General features: G+C 44.8%; 1 protein-coding gene across 1 annotated transcript in view; it reads right to left on the bottom strand.

The window, feature by feature from the left end:
* Positions 1-1449: 1449 nt before the first annotated feature.
* The window catches only part of cdh4 (cadherin 4, type 1, R-cadherin (retinal)), a 59633-nt gene continuing 37730 nt past the window's right edge, over positions 1450-23352 (bottom strand). Inside the window, exons 5-13 of the mRNA XM_070838862.1 lie at positions 20591-20728; positions 15728-15913; positions 15196-15449; positions 9587-9729; positions 5975-6211; positions 4945-5178; positions 4718-4857; positions 2239-2403; positions 1450-1656 (exon numbers count right to left, since the gene is read on the bottom strand). Coding sequence (XP_070694963.1) covers positions 1450-1656; positions 2239-2403; positions 4718-4857; positions 4945-5178; positions 5975-6211; positions 9587-9729; positions 15196-15449; positions 15728-15913; positions 20591-20728 — 1704 coding nt within the window. The remainder of the gene's footprint in view (positions 1657-2238; positions 2404-4717; positions 4858-4944; positions 5179-5974; positions 6212-9586; positions 9730-15195; positions 15450-15727; positions 15914-20590; positions 20729-23352) is intronic.

Below are 23352 nucleotides of genomic sequence, written 5' to 3'. Positions count from 1 at the left end.
AGAGCAAAGCATGTATAAGCAGGCATCTTAAAAATGGAATTATGCTTCAACAGAGGACAAAGAAACAAAAATATCCACATATTAAAAATGAATGGGCCAAAAATCCCCTAAGCCCAGCGAAGAGCCAGAGAAAGAGCAGCAACTTTTATGTCGTCAATACTTCAAAAATAGGTATCTTACAGTATTTTTATTTTCTCAGTGTCTTTATACAGAGTATATTCATATAGTTTCTGCTGACTATTTTCACATTCTCACCACATAGTAACAAGTGCTTTAAGTAAAACATTTTGAGAAAAAAAACCATGCACCTTTTAATAGTTTTGTTGGCCGATAAAAAACGGGAATGTTCAAGGCGACAAAAAAAATCCTTCTCAGATGCCTTTTTGTTCCAAGTCGTTTCAAGTCCCACTTTCTTACACTGTCTGACTAATCAGATCATGCCTACATAAGCTTTACACTGTGGAGAAAGCAACACAAAACCGTACAGGGCAGGCAAGCGTCTCAACATAAAGGCTCCTAAACTCATGAGTCCACAGAGGAAAGGCAGGCATTCTCCACTAAATTAGAAAACCCCCACATGTATAAAAATGGTCTCGCACAATGTCAGCGTGTCGACAGGTGATGCTTGTGAAAGTCAAACTGAGCAAGTCCTTGGAGAAGAGAAGTTGTCTTCCCAACAGAAACTCTCATTGGCTCCTTTCAGGCCATAATTCATTGGGTTATGATATCCGATAGTCTGCCCTGGTTGTGTCCTTCCCTCCTGGGACTGGCTGCTGGGGTTGTTCATCTGCACCACTGTGAAGGGGAGAGGAGAGTGACAGGCAGGGCTGGTTTGAGGAGCGCAGGGGGTCGGCGAGAGAGCACGCCTCCGCTGTACTGCACAAATGGCAACCGATCCTGAGATAGCAGGAGTCTGATACAAAAACACACCACAAAAGGCACTTTATAAAAATGACAGTGCTTCTGTTCTAAGGAAATTCAAGTTGACAGAGTGAAAGAGAAAGTCAGAGAGCGTCTTCCCAAAAACATTCTCTTCAGTGTGAGACTAAAGCAAGAGATGGTTTCGTTTTAACAATCAATCAAAGCACAAATTCACTACTTGTGTCTCTCACGACCGCCTTGATTCGTCCCCAGACAGCTCCAGGTCCAGCGCGGTGAGAGAACAACAAAAAGGAAAAAAAAAATAAAATAAATTCACACTACAAAGTCGCCACTAAAAAGTATAAAGCCAGAATACAGTTGCGTTGCAGCAGAATTCACGTCTGCGGGCTCGCAGTGTTCGCTGTGAGCAAACTAACGCAGCCCATGTAAGGGTCTGTTCCTCACACGTCTACCGCGGAGCCTGCGTCATGTTCTTGGCCCCTGCTCGTGGTTTCTAGGAGCATCCATCCAACCGACCCCGCCTCTCCCGACCCCTGCCGCAGCCCCACCCAGCCCCCTTCTCCGCTCTCAGTCGTCGTCCCCTCCTCCGTAGAGGTCGGCCAGCTTCTTGAAGCGAGGGCCCCAGTCGTTGAGGTAGTCGTAGTCCTGGTCCCCTGAGCTGATGGAGTTGAGCGAGCTGACGGAGCCGGCGGTCGAACCGCTGCCCTCGTAGTCGAACACCAGGAGGGAGTCGTAGGGAGGAGCTGTGGGGTCGTTGTCTGCTGCCCTCAGACCCTGGAGACACAAAGACGGACGGACACAAAGTGAAAAACTCTACCCCCAATCTACAGTGACAGTATCTCCTGTCCTGTGTGGTTAGATGTGTGTGCTGTACACAAAACTGGATTTAGGCCAGCCGTTGTTGTTCCCCCACAATTCAACTGACATGATGATTTTTCACATTAGCCAGACTGTAAAAGTTGCAGTAAACCTGGTCTCATCTTGTTCACCCACTCTTTAGAGTTTTACTGTTCCATCTTAGTCTGAATGCTGTTTCAGAGCCAGACATTGAACTGTGTGCGGGGGCCAAACAGTTCCTACAGCACTGCTGCTGGCAGGAATACAATTCTGGAGAAGAAAAAGTAAATCCATGCATTTTTCCTTGAAATATTTAAAGATAATCAATTGTGATGACCTGCCCCCTGCTCCCGAAAAAAGGGAATCTTTCAGCCTTCAACAGTCATGTTGTGTAAACCTTCGAATTAATCCCATCAATCAGGGAACACCGTGTGAACACTGCCAAACTGTCCAGCTGGCACAAACAAACATTTATGCAAACACAGCACCTGAACATCTCTCCTCCATCCTTGGACTTACGTCATTAATGAAGTCTCCTATATCTCCAGGGTGGGGCAGACTGGGTCTGACGGGGTACTGCGACTCCGCAATCACGGGTCTCTCATCCACCCTGCGCACCCCCGACGGCTTATTGATGATGTGGTCTAGGGACTCGGGCTGCTGCAGCTGGCTCAGGTCGTAGTCCTGCACAAAGAGGGAACAGTTCATCCTAAACTTCTTGTCCTTCTACTTTTTTGAGTTTTCCTGATTTACTGAAAGTGTTTAAAAAAGTTGGGGCCAATTAAAAACTGGACCCAAATTATCAACCATATTCTAATCTGTTTTAATAAAGTGCACGATGGTTTCTGTCCTGCGGCCCGGTCACATCACCGACCCTCACACACTCACACGCTTTGATGTGCATTCCTGTTAAGCCTGCGGGGGCTCGGGAGCGACCTGCAGAGAAATCTGCGTGACAGATCTGTGCTTTCTAACGGACGTTTGAGCCCTTTTGTAAATCTGCAGCGCTGCAGTCTTCGCTTGAGGGAATTACCCACAATTCATAGTGTCCCAGTGTTAGAAACAAGGGCAGGGAGGGGAAGTCTGAAATGATTAAAAGATACTGGGAGCGTTTGTTAGACCATGTTAACATTCAGATAGCAGCTGCAGTCGTATCAAACATCACCGACAATACGCACAGAAAGTTATTGTTGAATTCATAATATGAACAGCGAACGGTTCTCTTTTTTAAATCACACATTAAGTATGAGCCACACACACACATCAGCGTGTTCGCTGATCAAGCAGGTGACAGCTTTGACTTGTCAATATGCTCTCTCGCTCTCATTCTGCTGATATTCATGTGCTAATTATTCTAACCGCTCTGGTGCTTGCTGCTCAGTTTATATTCAATGCTTATTTTCCGGACTCTCCGCTAAATGAATAACCAATGAACAGTCTGTGGTCAGAACTGTAAATGGAGCAGGCTGTTGAGTTCTTTCGACTGATCACCTGCAGCTGATATGTAATTGTACTATAAAGTCCTCACACAGGTGCTTCACACAGTGAAAACACACCTGTATGCACTGCAGCCATCTGACGCGAGTGTGTTCACGTGTTGAGAAATAGCAGCTTCAAAAATAGCATATTTGATAATAAATTTCTGAATTAACCGAAGCCGTCGGAGCCTAACGTTGTTGTTTATTTAGAAAGTAATATTAGATAGGAAGAGGTGGTGTGCAGTAGGTGTGTAGCTTTTGTAATGATTTCTGGGGCTGAAAAGGGGGGGGGCATAAGGAAAGAGCTGCAGAGTCGACGGTACGTGGAATTCAAGCCAAGCAGCGTTTTCTGCCCCAGCACTTGTTTGTGAGGCAGAGGGCACAACACAGTCTGAAAACATTTTTCTAAGTCTCACTCACTTTTAGAAAAGCATATTTCATCCTTCATCCATCGTCTGCAGTCCAGATAAACAATCCTCTCCCACTCTTCTTGTTCATGGCTGATTGTGGTAGACGGACTAAATCTCTGCGTCTCACTTTCATTGGTGTTTAATGTTAGTACATTTTAACGCAGCATTAACATTTTCTGACATGTAAGTGGTTATAAAATGTTAATGCTGCCAGGTTATTTCTCCGCCGAGCACCTTGATTTATTTATCCAGCATTACTGCTACTGATAGGGGCCGGATTAACAGATGCACGGTTAAGGCTGCTCCTGTAATTGGTTTGACTCGCTGGAAAACAGCAGGACTGTTCAAACCGTGCTTCAGTTTGAAGCTTCAAATAGTCTAAAAAGTGTTTTAAGTTACCGTTCTGGAGGCAAACACGAAGGTCTTCTGGGCTCGCTGCTACCAAACCTTTTCATGCTTGCTTGTCTTTTGTAATATGGGTCATATTTTTCACATTCATTTTTAAATTTCATCTCATATTCATCACCTGTTTTATTTATCTGTCTTTTTATTTATTATTTGTGGAGCTGCAACACTTATTCCACAGATAATGAACCTGCTACAATTTTGATCATTGATTAATCGTTTTATTGGCTTTTCAAGCTAAAACGCCAAACATTCACTGGTTCCAGCTTCTCAAATGTGAGGATCTTTGTCATATATGATAGTAAACTGAATATTTTTCACCTTGATCTGAGGGAATTATAATGACTGAAGAATTAAGTGATTAATCAAGAAGATGATCAGAAGATTAATCGATTATTAAACCGATCAGAAATTGCAGCCATAACTAACTGATTGTTTTTATAAAATGCATAATTATTTTCCATTTCGTGGCTACACAGGCTCCTGAACTACATCAGGTGTCCTCTTTCTGAGATGTGACTGTTCATGTGTAACTTTCTCTTACAGGGATTAATAGGGATTAAGTTATCGAATCTAATTGATCAGTAAATTCCTGAGTTACCATAAGAGGACAAAAAAAAATGAACAAAAGAGCAAATAACATTTCTCAAAGATGCTGCTGCTGCTGGATAACATCTTTTATTCATGTGATCTTTCGAACGATACCTGGTCCTCTTCTCCTCCTCCCTCCTCGTCGTACTTGAGGATGTTGTCTCTGACATCGTCCTCGGGGTCGATCAGCAGCGGCTTCGCCTGCCGCTCCTTCTCTCTGCGCTTCATCCACACCACGAAGAGCAGAACCATGCCTGTGAGAGACGCAGAGAGAGGGAGTAGTCAAGAGTAGACACAGTAACAGTCGATGACGTACGATACATCCACTGCGTTGCACTCACTGAGGAGGATGATGATGCAGATGAGTATGGCGATGATGGCCCCAGTGCCCAGGCCGGCGGCCGCCACGGCACCTGTGGCGCTGCAGTCCCCGTTATCGTCACAGGGGCAAACTTTCACTCTAATCACGGAGCGGTTGGACAGAGGAGGGTTCCCCGAATCGGACACGATGATGGGGATCTCGTACACAGCCGCCTCCAGGTAAGGAATCCTGAGCCTCAGCTGAGCGTAGTCACCTGTAGAGCGGGAGTGAGACAGTGTTAAGGATGGAGAACAGACAGGGTGAAGAGAGGAAACACGAAGAGACGGATGGAGAGTGAGTAGGAGGGGGGAAAAGACATGAAGGAGAGAGAAGAAGAAGAAGGGGAAAATAGGATTAGACAGTGTGTTGCAGGGAAAATACATTTGTTTACTGCAGGACATCATGTCATCATGTGCGTAGGTATGAGTGAACGACACACCAAATAAAAGCTGCGACCAAACAAAGTGCGCAGCAATCATTCTGACATGGACGTATGCGAGGAGGCATTAAAGATATATATAAAAAAACAAAACAACAGAATGTATAACCTTCAGCATCTATCACTCAGTCAAGCTAAGACAAGAGCCTCAGTGGCAGAAGAATCCAGGTATGTGATCAGATTTGTCCTCAAGACAACTGCTGTGATACATCCATCTGGGTGGATTAGGTGACAGATCGGTTGCTCGGGGGGGCAGAGAGATGAATGGATCTCATTTGTCACAAACGATAGATCGTACGTCAACGCTGGATGGCACCCGCGTCTCTCACTGTGAGCTTTGTGAGACATTTTGTTAAACTTGAACTTCTCTCACAGCTTATAGCAATCCCTGGTCCCCTGATTGATGCCGCGAGTTATGCTGCAGAGGGCTTTTGCATCCCATCTGTTAGGTTTAAGGTTTAATTCAGCCGGGGATGCAGAATGATCATACATCATACCCACATATCTCCTGTATTTTACATCACAAGGGCAGGTAAGACTGCAGCAAAGACAATGAACAGCATTTACTCACCGCTGAGTCTGGAAATAGTCCAGTTGCGGCGAACGCTGGCAGGAAAAGAGGGCAGCTCAAAGACAAAAGGCCCCACGTTGGGGTCGGCGTCGGCATCAGAGGCTGTGATGTTGATCCTGGAGTTGGGGCGCGCACGCTCGCACACCTGGGCCTCCCGGGGGATGAGCACCGGCGCGTTGTCGTTCACGTCAATCAGGTAGATCTGGAGGGTTCCCGTCCCGCTGGCTTGGGGTGAGCCTGAGGGGAGTAGAGAGGAAAGAGAGGAGGCGGAGAGATCAAAGAGGGGAGATGGCGAGATAATCACGTAGCGATGGAGAGACAGGAGCGAACGGTGAGGCAGGGGAGTGAAGATGAAATGACTGGAGATGGAGCAAAAAAAAAAGGCAGGAAAGCTGGAAGACGGTGTGATGAGAATGCCGCAGAAGACGGCAAAACAATCCTTCCATTTCAATTACATTTCTGCAGACGCTTCATGTGTGGAAGTGAGAAAATGAGGCATAAAGTCAAGGAAACAATTGAGAAGAAAAGGGTTTTGTTTACTGAGGGGCTGAAAGTGGAAGGACAATACGGTGCACATTTGTAGTGGAGCTCCCGAAAACAAAACAGCCGGAACAAATGAAAGGACACGTACGTATTTTTTCAGTCCTTGTGTTTAGAGCCGGCTGCATTCTGAAAAGGCTGAGGCGAGACTCATATTGGAGGGGACAACACTCACATAAAGATTGCTGTTATCTGCTCTCTGCAAAGCCTGCTGGGAAATGACTCAAACGCAAACCCCTTCGCTTACACCCGGCAACACAAGCTCATCATAACTTATTCAGGGTTTCTCACGGCTGCCAGACCAGAACAGAACCATCAGGTTGGGAGACACAATTTTGATGTTTTATGCGTTAACAGCGAATCCTCTAATATGCTTCGATTACAGCACACTGTGCAGCTGAACGCCGCTTTAACCGAAGGAGAAATGTTGTTTATCTGCCAAACCGTTTCTGTTGCTGTTGATGCTGTACAACGGCGGACTGGGAATGAGCGCCTTGTTGTTTTTTCTCTCAAAAAAAAAAAAAAAAAAGCAAAGTGAATTTGTTTTGCTGCTCAGTGCAACACGAAGAGAACAGTGGAAACGTTTCTAATGATGTGGAACACTTGTGTGAGGTTAAATAATTGACTCTTGGTGAATATGAACGAATGTGTGTTCTGCATGTTGGGACAAGCAGATTAGCTTAACTGGCTACTGTAGATTGGCCGTAGGAGTGGATGGGAGCTTAAATATTGTCCGTCTCTATGTGTTGGCTCTGTGATTGGCTGGCGACCACCACAGGGTGTGGCCCGCCTCTCACCTGTAATGAAAGAAATAAATAGTTTTTGTTGATTCACTCCTGATTTGAAAATATTCAAAGGCCCTGAAAACAGATTTTCTCAATCACATTGTGATTGTGACGGCGTCCCACCGGCACAAAAGATTACCTGCCACGGTGCGAACAGTTATTCTGTTTCTCCGTTGTGCTCATCTCACTCATTTGTAGTGAGCGAGGTTCGGATAGAAAAGAAAATATGACAACGGCTGTGGGGTTTTCTTATTCACGTTGCCAGGCCACTGTCAACCAAATCTGATCAAACCAAAATCAAACAGTCTCAATGAAGCAGATCAGCTGAGCTTTTGAGTGCTAATCTCTTAATATGGAACGATGTTTTCCTCCAAAGTTTCTTGCTTATTTAGTCATTAATATTTCATTCAAGCACTGGCAGAAGTGTGGGCACTGTGCATTATGCAGAACAAATCAGCAAAAGAAAGACTCATAAATGATAATCTCTCTCATTTTAAAGTGATTGTTTTCTCGGGGATGTGTTCAAACTACTGAAAATATGATCAAAAGACTCCAGTAAGCTTTAAAAGAAACATCACACACTTTCACTTCAGACTTTTTCTCCTTGCAGTTCTAGTAAACCGGTGAAATATTATTTCAGTCACCAGTAGTAAATATTTGAGTGCTTCAGTACGGAAACAAATCTGAGGTATATATAACTATGTTATAACTTTACTATACTACATTTTAGCATTTAACATCTATAGCTGTGAGTTACTTTGTAGACTTGCTCCTAGAACAGAAATATATAAATTAATAGCATCATCCAATATCATGATACATATATTTTTTCAATAAAAACACGTCATAATACAGAAAATGTATGAAAATCACAAATGAAATACTCAAACTGGTGTTCAGCAGTTTTTCATGCTTAGGATCATTAATTCTGTCTTGCAGAATGATAACAAGTAATTCAGTGATCACTGAGCGCTTTTCATCTCCAATAATAGTAACTGGTGATTGTTTCTAATATACAGTAGATGCATATCACTGAAACTGATCATTCTGTAAAATGAATACTTTCACTTTTCATACTTATTGTGGTTTCCTGATGCTACTTTAACCAAAGCATGCAGGGCTTTTACTCACAGTGAAGCACTTTAACATTGTTGTCTGTGCACTTTAACTTGAATAAAGGATCGAAAGATGTCCTCCACTACAGACAATAACTAACATTCCTCAGCGATATCGCCTCTGATCATAACATTACAACCCCGGCCTGCAGATGAGGAAAGTATGTGCGCTGCTCTGTTGAGGAAACAGACTGTAGTGATATATTGTGGCCTTGATATGCAGTTGACAGCCCCCCCCCCTTGCGCACGGACTGTCGACACGCTGAACAAAATTCCTGATGCGCTGCAGCATAAATAGAGTTTACCCCAGTAGCTCATCAGTGTTGTTCAACTTATCAGTCAGTAACTTGGTGCATCAACTATGTAAAGGTCTGTTGCCTCAGGCCCCAAGGCCCATCGACCGTCTTGTCGGTTATGATTGGCTGGGTGCTTTGTTGCCTCTTACGCTTCGCTTGAGTAGAATAAGTAAAGAGAATTTCAATCAAAGTGGAATATATCCCCATGTTGACACTGGGCTCCAGAATCAATAGGCAGTCAACACTTTGAGCTTAAGTTGGTATGCTTCAGGGCAACAGATCTCTATTTTCTCACCAGAGTAAAAACACCTTGGTCCCTCCTACTTACACAGAGAGCAAGCACCTCTATTTGTAATGCCTTAGTTCTTTAGCTTAGTACATTGTTGCAGCACCTGAGGCTGATACTCAAGATCTTCATTGACAGATATTGCTATGTTTTTCTGCCAGAGACAGGGCAGTGAAGGTCTGTATATGTGTCTATACTGTGTATTGTATAGTGTATAGGGTAGAGTATACGAGCAGAGCATCCCACTCACTCACCCACTCTGGAATTGTGAAAAAACTTAATGGATCACCAAAGTTATTACAATTCATCGTAAGAGGGACGAAGTTTTGCTGTAATCTGTGAGTATTTCTTCATCAACCTCGTGGTGGTCATTAGGATTCATCCTCTTGGGGGGGGGGGGCGTGAATCTACCACATTTCATGGCAATCCATCCAATTATTAGAGGTATCATATTAGAGGTGTGCCAAAGTGCCGCTCCTACAGCTACACACTCCTGATGTGGCCAAAAAGCGTCTCTATTATCTCGTATGCGCCCTGCTGTTTATCATATAATCACAACACACACAGTCACCCCGACTTACCAGACTTACCATTGTCGAATGCCAGGAATGTGGCCTCGTACACGTTGTTCTTGACATACATGGACTCGCGGTCCAGCAGCGCCATGGTGGTGATCTGACCGTTGGTCCGGTTGATCTTCAGCCAGTTAGCTGGGTCCGACAGCTTGGAGTACCTGTGCACCCACACATCCACGGAGACAGCCACAGACTTCATTAAATCCAGACATAAATGCGGAGAAACACATTCCACATTTTAACTTTTGCAGCCAGCTGGTAATTGAATTCCTGCAGCTCTGAATCTTTTATTTGTTGATCCAAAGTACCCATTATCAGGTTGAATGTTCATTACCATAATAAGCAATACCAGCCAAGCACCTCTGAAATATTACAATGACATGGAGAGCGGAACATATGTCCACCGAGCTTATCATAGCCGCAGCTCATTAGCATTAAGACCGATGAAGACCTGAACCCATATGTAGAAAAGCCAAACAACACTCTTTAACAACTTCACTGCTCTTTGTACCCACACAGCCGCCCGCCACAGCGACTCTCATCACAGTCACTGGCCATGAAATCGACGGAGTGGAAAGTGACAGCTGCAGTTGAAGTCTGTAAACCTCACACTATGACAAGCCTTAACAACTGACAGAGTGGAGGAAGCGCTTCTGTCTCAGGTCCAATGAGAGACGGTTAATTAGGGACAGGCAAGAAGTCTCAGCGGCAGGTATGCGGCCGGTGTGGTGCCACAGTGACAGGAGAGACGGGGGTAGAGACACGAGCACACAGAGCAAAAAAGAAGAAAAAAAAAACGTGAGGGAGATCAGACACGTGCCTCTGAATCTAAGCGTGGTCAGGAGAAAAAGGGATGAGCGAGGGGGGGAAGGGGGCTTAATTAAAGCAGTGCGTTGGAGGCTGACACTAGTTAGCCGCAGCCTCACAGGCATGCAGAAAACTATGTCAACCTCCAGCTGAAAACATTCCTCTGGACTGGTACACACTCAGCACACAGGCAGACAGAGGCACATAATGACAGACAGGGAAGCCTCCACCATGTCTTTCTTAAGAGAATAAAACAAATGCATGAAAGCACTGATACTCCTAATTTCTAGTGAGCGTGCAGTCATGCAGTGCTCGTCAGGACTGGATGCTGCCCTGCAGGTTAGATTCTTGTGTTTGCGTGTCATGTCCGGCTCTCTCATCTCGTCCCTGTGCCAACGAGGTGTCACCTCCTGCTGTCAAAATCTGCAGCCGGCAGAGCAAAGTGTCTGTTTATGACTGTGATGACTCCTGTATTTCTTAACCCTAGTGTTGTGTGTGGGGCCTTCTTTAACAGCTCTAAAAAAAACACACACATACCCTGCACTATTGTTATATCAGCTTTGACGCTACACGTCTTTAATTAATTCTGTTTGGGGTCTCAGAGAGTTCAGCTGTAAATCATGAGGAAATGCAACACATTTTTTATTTCCTATATCTGTAATTGGTGATGACAGAAACTTTTATTCAGAACTGCTCCAAATTCCAAAATGACTATTAGAACAGTTCACTCGTATGAGGTTTAACAGGGAGTTTGACCCCAAACATAAGTTACTTCCTAATACCTAATAACATACAAGCACGTCTGTGTGTGTGTGTGTGTGTGTGTGTGTGAGGATGACTGTTTATCACACACACTGAATATGTCATTAGTAGCACGACATAAAACATGACATAGTTCCTCATTTGGCGTGATGACAATGCTTTATGCTCATTAAATGCAAAGTCAGAAGAGTTATAACTCAAATACTGTTCTACAATTTGGACTTTGATGAGAGAGAAAAGAACTACTACAACTACAACTAGTAGTAATAATAATAATAATAATTCACTTATGTGATATTTTTCCAAAACGAGGTTGACATTGGGCTTGACAGGAATCATGAAAGTGTTATTCATAGGACTATAACGAGCAAAGTATTGTCACTAAAAGCATAAATAGAATCAGCAATAACACATAAAAAAAACTTTAATGAAATATAAAACAATAAAACAAATGATGTGGGAGGTGAGTCTGAGGATCACTGGAAGCCTCGGCCATAAAAGTGCATTTCAAGATGAGACTTATGTAAATTCAGGAGGCGGGAGGATCTAATGAAATATGCCACTGAGTTAGATTGTGGGAGTTTTTGGAGTTTGACCTCTGCAGTACTGCAGAGACTAAAAGGTGTCTGAGGGAACACAGAGGCTTCTATTCTCTGCTAACGTGCTGCTTCTGCTGTGCAGGCTGTGTAGGCGTGCTGCAAATGTCAGGATACGCTGCTTCGATTTTAACCGTTCTTTTTTAAAATCTGTCTCTCGTGAATTTCCCAAACTTCATGCAAATCTGCGATAATAAAGTGTTGGAGTATCCCTTCGATCTTTAACCCAAACCCAACACTAACGAAAATGACCTCAAATCACAAAAAATGTCTTCGCTCCGCAGGTCTAATACGCAGAAATACACACAAGCGCACATATATTAGCTTTGGCTGCCGTTTATATCCCATCTAGCGTTAAGTTAACTGGCAGAAAGTCTCCACCTCACATCGTCTTTTCTTTCCTTTTTCACCTGAGAGAAAAAAAAAACCAAGATTTTCAAAAACACTAAAAAAAAAAAACAAACAAACACACAAGCTGGCTCCTCTCCCATCTACTGCTCATGCACAGGCCTTTCACTCATCCTCAGCGGGCGCTCGCGTGCATGTTGGCGAGCGTTTCCGAGTCTACGGCCGTGCATTTCTGGTGTCTTTTGTGTGCGCCTTTGCGAGGGTTCAAGCGGGGTCACCCAAAGGGAATGCAGCAGCAGCAGAGATGAGGCTGTCTGAGCATGAGCCGAGCGTCTGCTGGCAAGCTGCTTTGGAGAAGACGGCAGCTCTGAGGTCCCATCAATAACAGAGCCACAGACTGACAGAGAAGAAAGTGACAGGGTCAGCAGGGGGCGAGAGGGAGGGAGAGAGGGACGAGGGAGAAAACAGAGTAAAAGAGGAGTTACTTCTCCCAAAGGCCAGAAGAGCTCAGACCACTTAGTTTGCATGACAGGTCTTTTTAGGAGAAGAAACCTGAGATGTGTCTCCTCTGTACAGCTCACATATAGAAGAGCATCTCCCACCACCTCCCTCGCTATCAATTCAGTAACATTTCCACTAAGGAACCTCAGTGGAAGGGGACGTCTCACTGACATTAAGAAAAATCAATCTCTCTCGTTTGGGCTGGCTATAGAGTGGAACAGTGGCGCTGGACCTTAGTGGGCACGTGGGAGTTTCTACCACACAGGGTCGATACCTGGATGGCACGATGCCCGCTGTGTGTCATCCCTGTTAGGTGGGATGGAGGGAGGGATCAATGACGAGGAGGAGGAGGAGGAGGAGAAGACGGGGAGCTAAGGATGGCAGACAGACAGTGTCCAACTCATTACAGGATGACCTCTTCACAGCACTCGCCCGGCAGCGGGGAGGTAACTGGAGCTTGGGCTGTAGGCGGGGGGTCAGTGGAGAAGGTCACAGCAGAGGGACAAACTGTGGGGAAAGTGCTCACCATTGATTAAAACTAGTGACACTCATATTCAGCGGGAGACAAACACACGGGAAATACAAAACACTGGAATTTCCTCATTATCTGTGACTACTGGGCAGCCTGTGGCCATCAGTCATGCCTCTGAACGCTGTAATATGAGCCATTAATCTGCATTTCATCCAAAGAAATGACACAACAGATGGTGGTTTTTGCAATAAATTGATGAAAAACGCAGTTACCTACAAAATAAGACTTTGTGAAATTAAGTAAATGAAATAAAAACTTAAAAAGTAAAAGAAAAAAGATGCAGCGGCCTGAATGATACGGCACGGCTCAAATAACGATACGTTAAATCAGCGACTATGTTTACATGCATTAATTATTCCGTTTTTTGTCCAGAATAAGAACTAATTATCATTCTGGACTAATACTCGTGTTAAGATGCAGCCGTGTTTGACAGCGGATCGATGCCCCCATGTGTTATTTATCACACCAAAATATGGAAAAGTGGAAGAGCCGGAGCTGCTTGTGCTGCTTTTGCTTCTTTCTCTGCATCAATTCCTCGTTCTTTCCATTCCTTCAACCGCCTTCTGGAAAAGGTCAGCCTTATGATATTTGAGCATATCCAAAACCTGTTGATATTTAAGTCTTTTAAAAATGTTTAAAAGTAGTTGGGTTTCTCCTTCAGTCTAGATCAAACATCCCCGACCACAGTCTGTCTGTCTGCAAACCGTCGGCTGCTTGGTTTGTTTACAACCAACAGATATATCGACGTTTCCCACATGAATGAATCGGAAAAGTCGGAATATCCAAACGCAAAAATGCTGCTTACATGAGTTGTGTCAAATTTTATTTGTCATAATCAAAATAACAGGAGATTTTAATAATAATAGTAGAATAAGTCAGCATGCAAACGCAGTAATGGAACTTTTTTGTGTGATATTTAAATCTTTCTTTATTATTTCTGTCACTCAAAGTAATTAGATTCCTTGAGTGTTATATGCATGTGTAATAATAGAAGCTGGAACCCAGGAGAAAAAGCTGGTAAGCATGAAGGCACTGTGTAAGACACAACTAAATCCAAGTGAAAATGGAAAATAATCTGTCATGTCACCACTTTAATAGCTGCTAAAATCAATAATTTTAAATTGAAAATGGATCAAATGATTATGTGTAAGTGAAAGGGGATGCTCTTAGTGACGAACCCCTCAGAGAATTAGCTTCCCCTCAGCTCCACGGTGCTTTCAGCGTCTGTCAGCTCATTGATTCGGTTCTATCACCTGAAACTTAGCGGTTTTGTTTTAGCCTCACTGCTCCCATCAGCCTCGTTTCCAGAAGCTGCTTTCAGACAAAAAGCTCTGATAAACTCACTCTAAGCTACTAAACACGGCAGACGGATAAAGTTAGCGACGAGCTGGTGAACTCGGTGGAGATGAAGAGCTACGTGTTTCCTTCAGGAGTTGGTGGAGACCAAAAAAGCGTTTAAAGGCGAGTGAATATTGGACTTAATCCTTGTATGGTGTTCAGGTTTGTGGACCCCATTTCATCCGTTTTCATGTTCTTTATCAGAAGAAAAACTATACGATTAATCATTTTTTTCAAACTCAGACTCATCAATATGAGCCAAGGCCAATGAGTATGAAAAAATAATTAATCGTTTAGTTTTGCTCTTGATAAAAAAATGAAAACGGGTTCCAGAGGCCCGAACACCATACAAGGGTTAAATGAAATTTAATTGGACTCCAAATGAAAGCTCACGTTGAGCCGTGTCCTCTGGAAAGTGTAAAGACGCACTTGTTCCTAACAGGTTTGACACATCACACCTGTTATTGCTGTTATTGTGGGCAAAAACTCAATTTATGCAGCTTTAACACTATTTGGTAACTTAAGTGGGAGTTCAAAATGCCTCACCATGAGGCAGCAGAACTACGAGATTTCTCCAAGACAATCAGCGACAATCAGGCTACATGGCAGACCGGCAAGAAACCATATATGGTGACTTCACTGACCCTGATTTTCACCATAAACATGTACTGATGTTGTGCTCATTTACATTCAGCACATACGGTAAGTGAGCCCTCCACAATCTAGTGTTCTCAAAGCACCTGACAGTCTGGTGGATGAAGTGGTCGGGGTCCTGGGCAGCAAACACGGTAAGAGTGGTCCCTGCCGGCACGCCCTCCTCAAAGCGGATCATCTTGGGGTTGACAGGGAAGACGGGAGGCTCGTTCACGTCCTGAACCGAGATGGTGACTCCCGCTGTGGACTGAAGTGAAGACTGGATGCCGCTGGCCAGGTGGGCCTGGTTGGACACCACCACGGTCAGCATGAAGGCACGATTCATCTCGAAATCCACCGGCTGGAGAAGAAACGATGAGAAGAGAGAGAGAGAGAGAGAGATGAAGAATGATGAGAGTAAAATGAGTGTAGCTGATTGCGAGATTAGTTTTAACTGTGTTCCAATTTGAGAAATGACGTGTAATTCAGTGAAAACAACGTGAGACCAAAGCACTCAGTCATCAACATCTGGCACTTCAGAGCAGATGGAAACACAAGATGCAGTGTTAAATAATAATGACAACTGTACACTTTATTTAGAAAGAGTGTAAATATCAGGATTCACAGCTTCATCTTCACCTTGAGAACCGTCAGCATGCCCTCGTTGGTGATGGGGTTGGTGCGGATGGTGAAGTGTCCGGAGGGGTCTCCGCTGACGATGCGGTACACCGCGTTCCAGTTGGGACTGTGGGGCTGATCCCTGTCCACCACTGTCAGGTTGGTCACCACCACGTTCACCTTGTTCTCCGGCACCTCCCCTGAAAACTACAGAGCGGGACGGAGGGAGAGGGAGAGGGAGAGTGGGGGAGGGAGGTGACAGCAGGGAGGACGGGAGAGAGACAATGTTACACTGATGTTGCTCCAGCAGCAGCTCCCTTCCGGGGTCGCCACAGCGGATGATCCGCTTGTAGATTTTGGCGTTAGTTCTTTACACCGGATGCCCTTCCTGACGCAACCCTCGCCCGTTTTTGGTAGCCGGGACTGGGAGGGAGTCGAACCCGGGTTCCCCAGGCCGATGGCAGGAGCTACCGGCCGGGTCTTGCTCCAGCAGACGACTAATGCATGTTAATACGTTGATTTATTGGGATTCTACATATTTGCTTGTGCCATCATCAATCTTGAAGCATTTTCCATAATTGTTATTATGAAAACAAACTGCTTTTAGGGTCATGCCAATAATGCTCATTAGACTGAACCATTGAAAGTGGTTGCAAAACAAATGGGGGAGAAATTAGAAAGATAGAGGAGGAAAAAAGACAGAAGGGAACACATTAGTTTGGATAATAGAGAATCATATCTTGCATTATGTTAATGCTGCCCCTTATTCCACTCCATGTCTGCTCATATGAAACTCTTTATTTGAACTAATGGATTTGTTCAATTAACTGTTTACCCATTTAATTTAGATTCTGTGCATTCACCAAATCTAGGTCTTAATAAGCAATTAGATAAGTACTGTAATTAAGGCAGCAGTAGGAATAATCTTTGGCTAATGATCTTCATTATATTGCAATCTGCAACAACTCCCCTCTGAACTAACTCTGGAGGAAACTTGGTGACGAAGCCCCGAGAAGAATTCACAGTGAAACGGATCCGTGTCCTTCTCTCTATGGGGATCTGTGTAGCTGCAGAGGGATGGGCACTCAAGGTAGGCACACACACACACACACACACACACACACACACACACACACACACTAAAAGCTCTCATTGTCAGACAATAATCCGTGGTTCCTCTTGTGAAGCGTTAACTTGTTTATGGTGTGTGTCTGCCAGCTACTGTTCACTTTAATGGCTTCATCATCGTGGGATTGAAGCAGCGTCCAAACCGCTCGATGCCTCTCTTCCTACTCCCTCCCTCCCTCCCTCCCTCCCTCCCTCCCTCCTTTCCCCGTACTCTCCCATCCCTTGCAGTACGTCCAGGCTGATAAGCACAAAACATTTCAAATATGCACTCTCAGTCTCTGGTGTGTGGGCTCCTCCATTTCATTTCCACCCCGAGCTTTAGCACAAACACCACCACGGACCTCCCAAGCTCGTTGGGCAGCGTTGTCGTATGGCCAAATGCAATATGCTCTCTCAGAGGCACACACAATGGTGCCGACTGTAGGGGAGGACGCTTCCAAAATGGCCACTCTCTCGAAAATGCAATGTGGACCCACAGATAAGCCACAAGAGACACAAACTTTTAGTTTATGAAGGATTTTTTTGCTTCCAAAGGTAAGGGGGAAAGGGAGCAAGGCAAATGAGATTCAATTGTAGGTCCAGTCATCATCAAAGGGGACCTACATCTTCTTTACCAATGAATATAAAATTCAAACGAGACAAAAATAAAAAGGGAATCATTAAACTTTAATTTGAGCTGTTTAGTCACAAAAGGTTTTGTCGGCCTGGAGTCTGGCTTTGTTGGGCTTTATATACTGACTTTATGTGCTTTGCCTATTTAATAAAGGGGAACTTTATTAGAGGAGAATCTTAGTAACAGTGTGAGCTCATTCAGAAAACATAAAGCTAAGAAACATTTTCTGAAGGCTTGCACAAGGTCAACGCAAAACCGCCATGAACAAAGTTTTAACCTTGAGAAACAGCGATGAATTTAAGCCACTAAACAAAATGTTTTTTGCTGTCGTGCTTTGACTGTTTTGGCTTTTACAGGGAGACTTCATAACAGCAGCTGGTGTAGCCACAAGCTAATATGTGCAGTTCAGTGAAAAACCTGGCCTATACAAGTCCTGTTTATAAGGTTAATGGCTCAGCAGCCTGTCATTTGCGTCAATTATCCCATTATGATTGCTCCCAGGGTTTTTTATGGTCTTTTAATAAGCTTTAAATAAGTAAGTTGCGTATTTGTATCATAGCTGAGCTTTGTAAAACTAATTGACCTGACTAATTAATGTCAGTTCTATGGCAATATCCATTTACAGTTTGCTAACACTGACTAACATTAGTTTCTGTTTTCCAGACCAACTAGAACTGCGGCTACAGAATTCCTCGGTGAGGATGAGCAAGTGGATGTTTTATTGCCCGTGAATTCAGCTTTCGATTTGTAAAAGACAGAATTAGTTATTTCTTTATTCAAGAGTTAAGCTGGTCTGGTAGCTGAAGCAGTGACACTTCCATAGTGTCTTATTTTATGAACCTCCAACACATCAATAGGTCTCACATGTATGAAGGTCGGCTCCAAACAAAACCCAGTGAATAGATGGTCAGCCGCGCCTGTGCCCTTCTAATTATTGCTTTTCATGATTTCATCTGTCTATAGACACAACTGGCCTTCAAAACATTTGAGCTACAGTCCAACGCGCTGCTGTTCAGACGGCAAAATCATTGTCAGGAAATAAGCCGCAGCTCAACAAGACTAAAGGAGCTCTTCCTTTCCTCCACTTGGTGTTAGAAACAACACCAAGTGGTAATAATGACAGTGCTGCATAGTAATAAATGTCCCAGAACGACGGACCCTGACATCAGTGTAATAAAGATACAGCTACATGCAACAGGTGTCTACCCCTCACTCACACATCCGTCATGTTAGACTGACACAGCTGAGGAGTGAAGGAAAGTGGTGAGCGGCACTCCACCTCTTTAGGAGCTGCGTCTCTCTACAGGTGAATCACAAATATCACTTAGCACTGCTTCAGTCTGTGTGTCTGGGAATTCAAGCTTTCAGCAACTCTCCCAAACAAGTCTCCTGCTCCTCGTCATAGTTCGGTGAGTGACAAACCACCGGGTCCACTTCAGCTGGGCTGTGATACTCCTGATTAGATAATCTGATTAGATATGTTGCGGCGAGTACCATTGTCTTTTTGTTATCACATAATGACAAACATTGAGCTAACATAGCATGTTCAGGCCCACATGGTGATATGAATAAAACATTTGGCTTTTCTTTTTTTTTAATTAGATGCTATATATCAGCTTGGTTTACGCCCCCGCAAGCAATTTCACTTAATTAGCGTGCTTATGTTTTCTCTATGCCTCCCGTAGAGAGCAATGAATTCTTCTCGCGTCTGTCATGCACAAATAATTACTGAACTGCTCCAAGTCTAGTTGCTTGTGTGGGAAGCAAAACAAAAAGCAGAGATTGACAAAGCGGTGGAATGGCATGTGGTAAAGGACAATTTTCTTCGCCATGGATGTTTCATGTGAGACTGTGTGGCTGCGGACTTTTAACTACAAAGGCATTTTTACTCATTTTTACTCATTAACACCTTTGGGTCAGACACCAGAACACGGATAATTGCTCCCAAGCTCAGACAAATCTACAGTTATTTACTCAGGAGGAGTTTTCAGGGGAAGTAATGAGGCCCTGAGGAGGTGACAAACACTTCTCGCAGCATGTGAGAGCACACACGTACATGCATGTCTGATCACTATGTACTTTATATGTAAAGGGCAATGCGTGTGTGCTTCTGTGAGTCTATTGAAGCGCAGCATGTCCGTTTACTGGCTAGCGGGAGGACTCTGGTCCAGAGCTCCACCCCTGAAGAGCGCCGATGGAGCCAGCACCACAGACGAGGACAGAGCTGCTCCGAGAGGACCGGCAGCCTTGTTTCGGGGAGCTCTACCCCTGACAGCTGGGGAGCTCTTATCAGAGCATGCGGCTGGAACTGTACTGGCATGCACGGCGCCGACGGCCCCGCCGAGGAGACGGGGATCACAGTGTGTGACGCTGACACACTGCTCGCTCTGCGTCTGAGCTTGGCTGCAGACGGCATCTGTCCCTCTCTGGAATCTCAGAAATCCAAGCGCTCACATAAAGAGCAGCTACAATCCTGCAATTCTGTCAGGCAGCGGTCACCGTTTGATTCAGTTCTACGACCGGGCTGAGAATAGAGAATACAAGCTATGCATGTGGAAAAATGCAGAAGCCTAAAAAGGTATGCACGGCATTTGTGCTCGGCATAAAAGGGCCTCTGCTTTCAGCTACGTCAGTTATGTAGTAAAAACCTCACCTTCAAAAAGAAACAGCTCCCTATCTCACCACACACACACTGTCATAGTTAAGCTGCAGTGGCTTCTTGTCAGACCGATGTGGACGGATCGGGGACCAGATGCCTGCAGACAGACCCTGGCCACCAGAGACCCTGCTGGCAGGGAAAGCACAGGGGAGGGAGGGAGGGAGGGAGGGAGTACACCTCCCATCACCAGAACTCTTGAGCTCACTTTCACTCGCAGTGAAGTGCCTTTTTCTGTCTCTCCATGTGTTGTTCACAGTGTTTCTTTATCTGTGACTGTGTCGTTTATATCTGTCCTTATCCTACATCTTTGTCAGCTGCGGTGGTGTATTTACATTCCCTTCATCTCAATGTTCTCCGAGAAGAATACATTTCGGTTGAGCTACTATTGCCTGATGTTTTCCCATTGATACGGACCATACAGCGTATTCTATAATCACATCAGGGAGCAGTCTTTCACTGTGTAACATGTAAGCTCAGGACTGACCGTTCTGACTGTCAGCTCCGGGGGATTGTCGTTGATGTCGGTGATGCTGATGAGGGCCGTGGCGGTGTTGGACAAGCCGAAGTTCAAGTTGCCCTCCATGTCAGTGGCCTGGACGATGATGGTATACTGGGACACTTTCTGTAAAGAGAGAGGGAGAAAAAGAGAGGAAGCGCACTCAGGATGTGTTACATCAAACTCTGCAACAAAGCCGAACACAGCAATCAACCAAGAAATAAATACGTTTGCCGCGTGACAATGACATAATGAATAGTATGGATGAACAAATAAGTGCGTGAATGAAAACTCCCTCCAACAACCAGCCAAGCATACAACATTTTTCCTTCTTTCGCAGCCACTGAAACAACAGAACAACTGGAGTCTGTTAGAGTGACTTATTTGCTCAATAACACACAAACACACACACACACAATGTTGAAGGGAGAGACCAGTGTGTTGGTAAAAGGCCCATCCATTATTGCCTAAAAGTCTTGGCTTTCCGCTGCGGGAACAGACCTGGATCATCACTCATTTTAATGGAGGCGCCGCCACTTTAGGATGCGCCGCAGTGCTACAGATAATACCGGGAGGTGGACGGGCCTTATTTAGTCCAGTTACAGTGTGGGGGAGTCGCTCTGCAGCACGCACTGCAATATTGGAGCACCATGACAAGAAACACCGTCAAATATTGGGTTTAGTTTAGATCCAACCGACAAACAAAGAGGCAGAGAGACGGTCGTCCATGTTCCACCGCTGTCCGTGGTGCTGAAAGTTCAGCCTGTCTCCAGACTCGCCAATGAAAAAAGGACTCCGTGTCTGTGTGTGTGCGTTTCCATCCCGACTGTATAAGCCTATCTGCTTTGTGGTCTCTTTCTCTTCCTATTAATCCTCTTGGCTCAAACCTCAATTGTACCAGAGCAAAGTGAGAGAGAGAGAGAGAGAGAGAGAGAGAGAGAGAGAGAGAGAGAGAGAGAGAGGATGTCAAGGACAGGCCACTGTTCAGCACACAGGGCCTGCTGCTTTGTTCAGTGTCCACAATGCATCCTACTGATGGTCTGCTGTTTGTTTGTTTCCAGTCTAGCTTCGCCGTATTCACACCAGGATTGCGATTTCTTGACGGCTAGTGGCACTGATGTCACGGCCTGCCCGGAGGAACGAGCGCAAACCCAGGCAGAGGTCCTGTAGGTGTAGGTGGAGGAGGATGGAGTTACTGCTTCCTTCTTAGGTCTTCTTTGCTTTTTTTTATTTCTTTCAGTTGTGCTTTTTTCTTTTTTTTTTCTTCCCCCCTCTGGTTTATTCTGTTCACATTGTTAACTCACATTCTGTGCTTCTTTTGATCTCTTACAATCTTTCTCATCACATCTTGGTCTCTCAGTGTTCTCCGCCTGTCTGTTCGCTATCTGTCTATCTCCCTGTCTGTCTTTCTGCCAGTCTCTGTATCTCTATATCTCCGTTCTCCCTCCTACTCTTTTTTTTCCAGTCATGAAGGATGCGGTTGATTGTTTGATCAAGTCAAACCATTGAGGCCAGTTAAAAAGAACCCAGCTGGAGTCATTTAGCATCTCTCCAAGTCATTATGAAGTGTGCAGACATGTTAATCTCACCAAACCAACCCTATTAATGAAAACTCAATACTGGCTGCCCTTTATTAGACTCATAATGAAATATCAATACCATCTTCCCTCATAGAGCGCTTCAGTAAATAGAGCCTCCAATGAATGTGTTTTCTCTGCAGACTCATTTAGATCCGGTCATACACATCAATCTAGAAACAGCACCAGATGGCTGTAGGAAGCTAATAGGCTCGAGCCTTGATGGACGCTTTTTTTTTTCTTTGGTCAGGTGAAGAGAAATGAGTGGAGTTAAGCCAGCAGGTGGAGCTGTCACACAGTAGGAGGTGTGGCTGATGCGTCCTATCCTGCAGGGTTGTATCACTCATCTGAGGGTAGTTGAGAGTTTATGGCCCTTCTAGTGCGCACATACACATCCGCTAACGCTCCAGTGAGTGGGAACAGGTGGGAGACACCGGGTATACACACACACACACACACACACACAGAGCCAAGCACACTCTGCTGTCCAAAAGTGGCTGCCCGAACAAGCCAGTAAAGGGCTCTCTAATGAGTCCTATAGAAGTGCTGAACAGAAAATCTCTCTGTTAGATTAGAGTCCAGCGCTGGCAGGAAATACGGCATCTTGTCTCAGAACCAACAGCAACAGCCCCGGCTCCGCCACAGGCCTTGAGCCTCATGGACTTAATCTGCCGAAGCTGAAAGCCGTCAGAGGCCACGGAAACACCTGTACACAGAGCTTTGCCAACAATAAAGCCCAATCTCTTTTTTCACAGAGACCAAATTAGGTAGTTTACCATCCAGCAGATTGAAGACAGAAATAGGAAAACTGCTTCAGGCTATCAGTGTTAGCTACTCCGCAAGTCAAGCCAAACAGCAGGCAGCACAGGTGGAAAAACCTGGCTGCTCATGGTCATGGTAAGCAAATGGACTTGTGCTCCAGTGAGACTTTGTTAGCAGGAACAAAGTAGGGGGAAATAATGGTCGGAACGTGTAAGGCGATGTCAAACAAGAAAATGGAGAGGAGTGGTTTTCTGGCAAAACATGTACAGTGGTGAATTAATTATAGCTGAGCTGAGAGTGCATTTTTACTTGTTGTAAAGGACCACTCAAAGAGGGTAAAGAGAAAGAGGCCTGACAAGTGAGAGGCTTGCTCTTACTTGTGTCGTTCGTGGACCGACTTCCAGCCTGCCA

Source organism: Pempheris klunzingeri, chromosome 2 (assembly GCF_042242105.1).
Source record: "Pempheris klunzingeri isolate RE-2024b chromosome 2, fPemKlu1.hap1, whole genome shotgun sequence".
NCBI classification, from domain to species: domain Eukaryota; kingdom Metazoa; phylum Chordata; class Actinopteri; order Acropomatiformes; family Pempheridae; genus Pempheris; species Pempheris klunzingeri.
The sequence above is the reverse complement of the archived record's forward strand: the minus strand, read 5'-3'. Positions and strand labels throughout refer to the sequence as shown.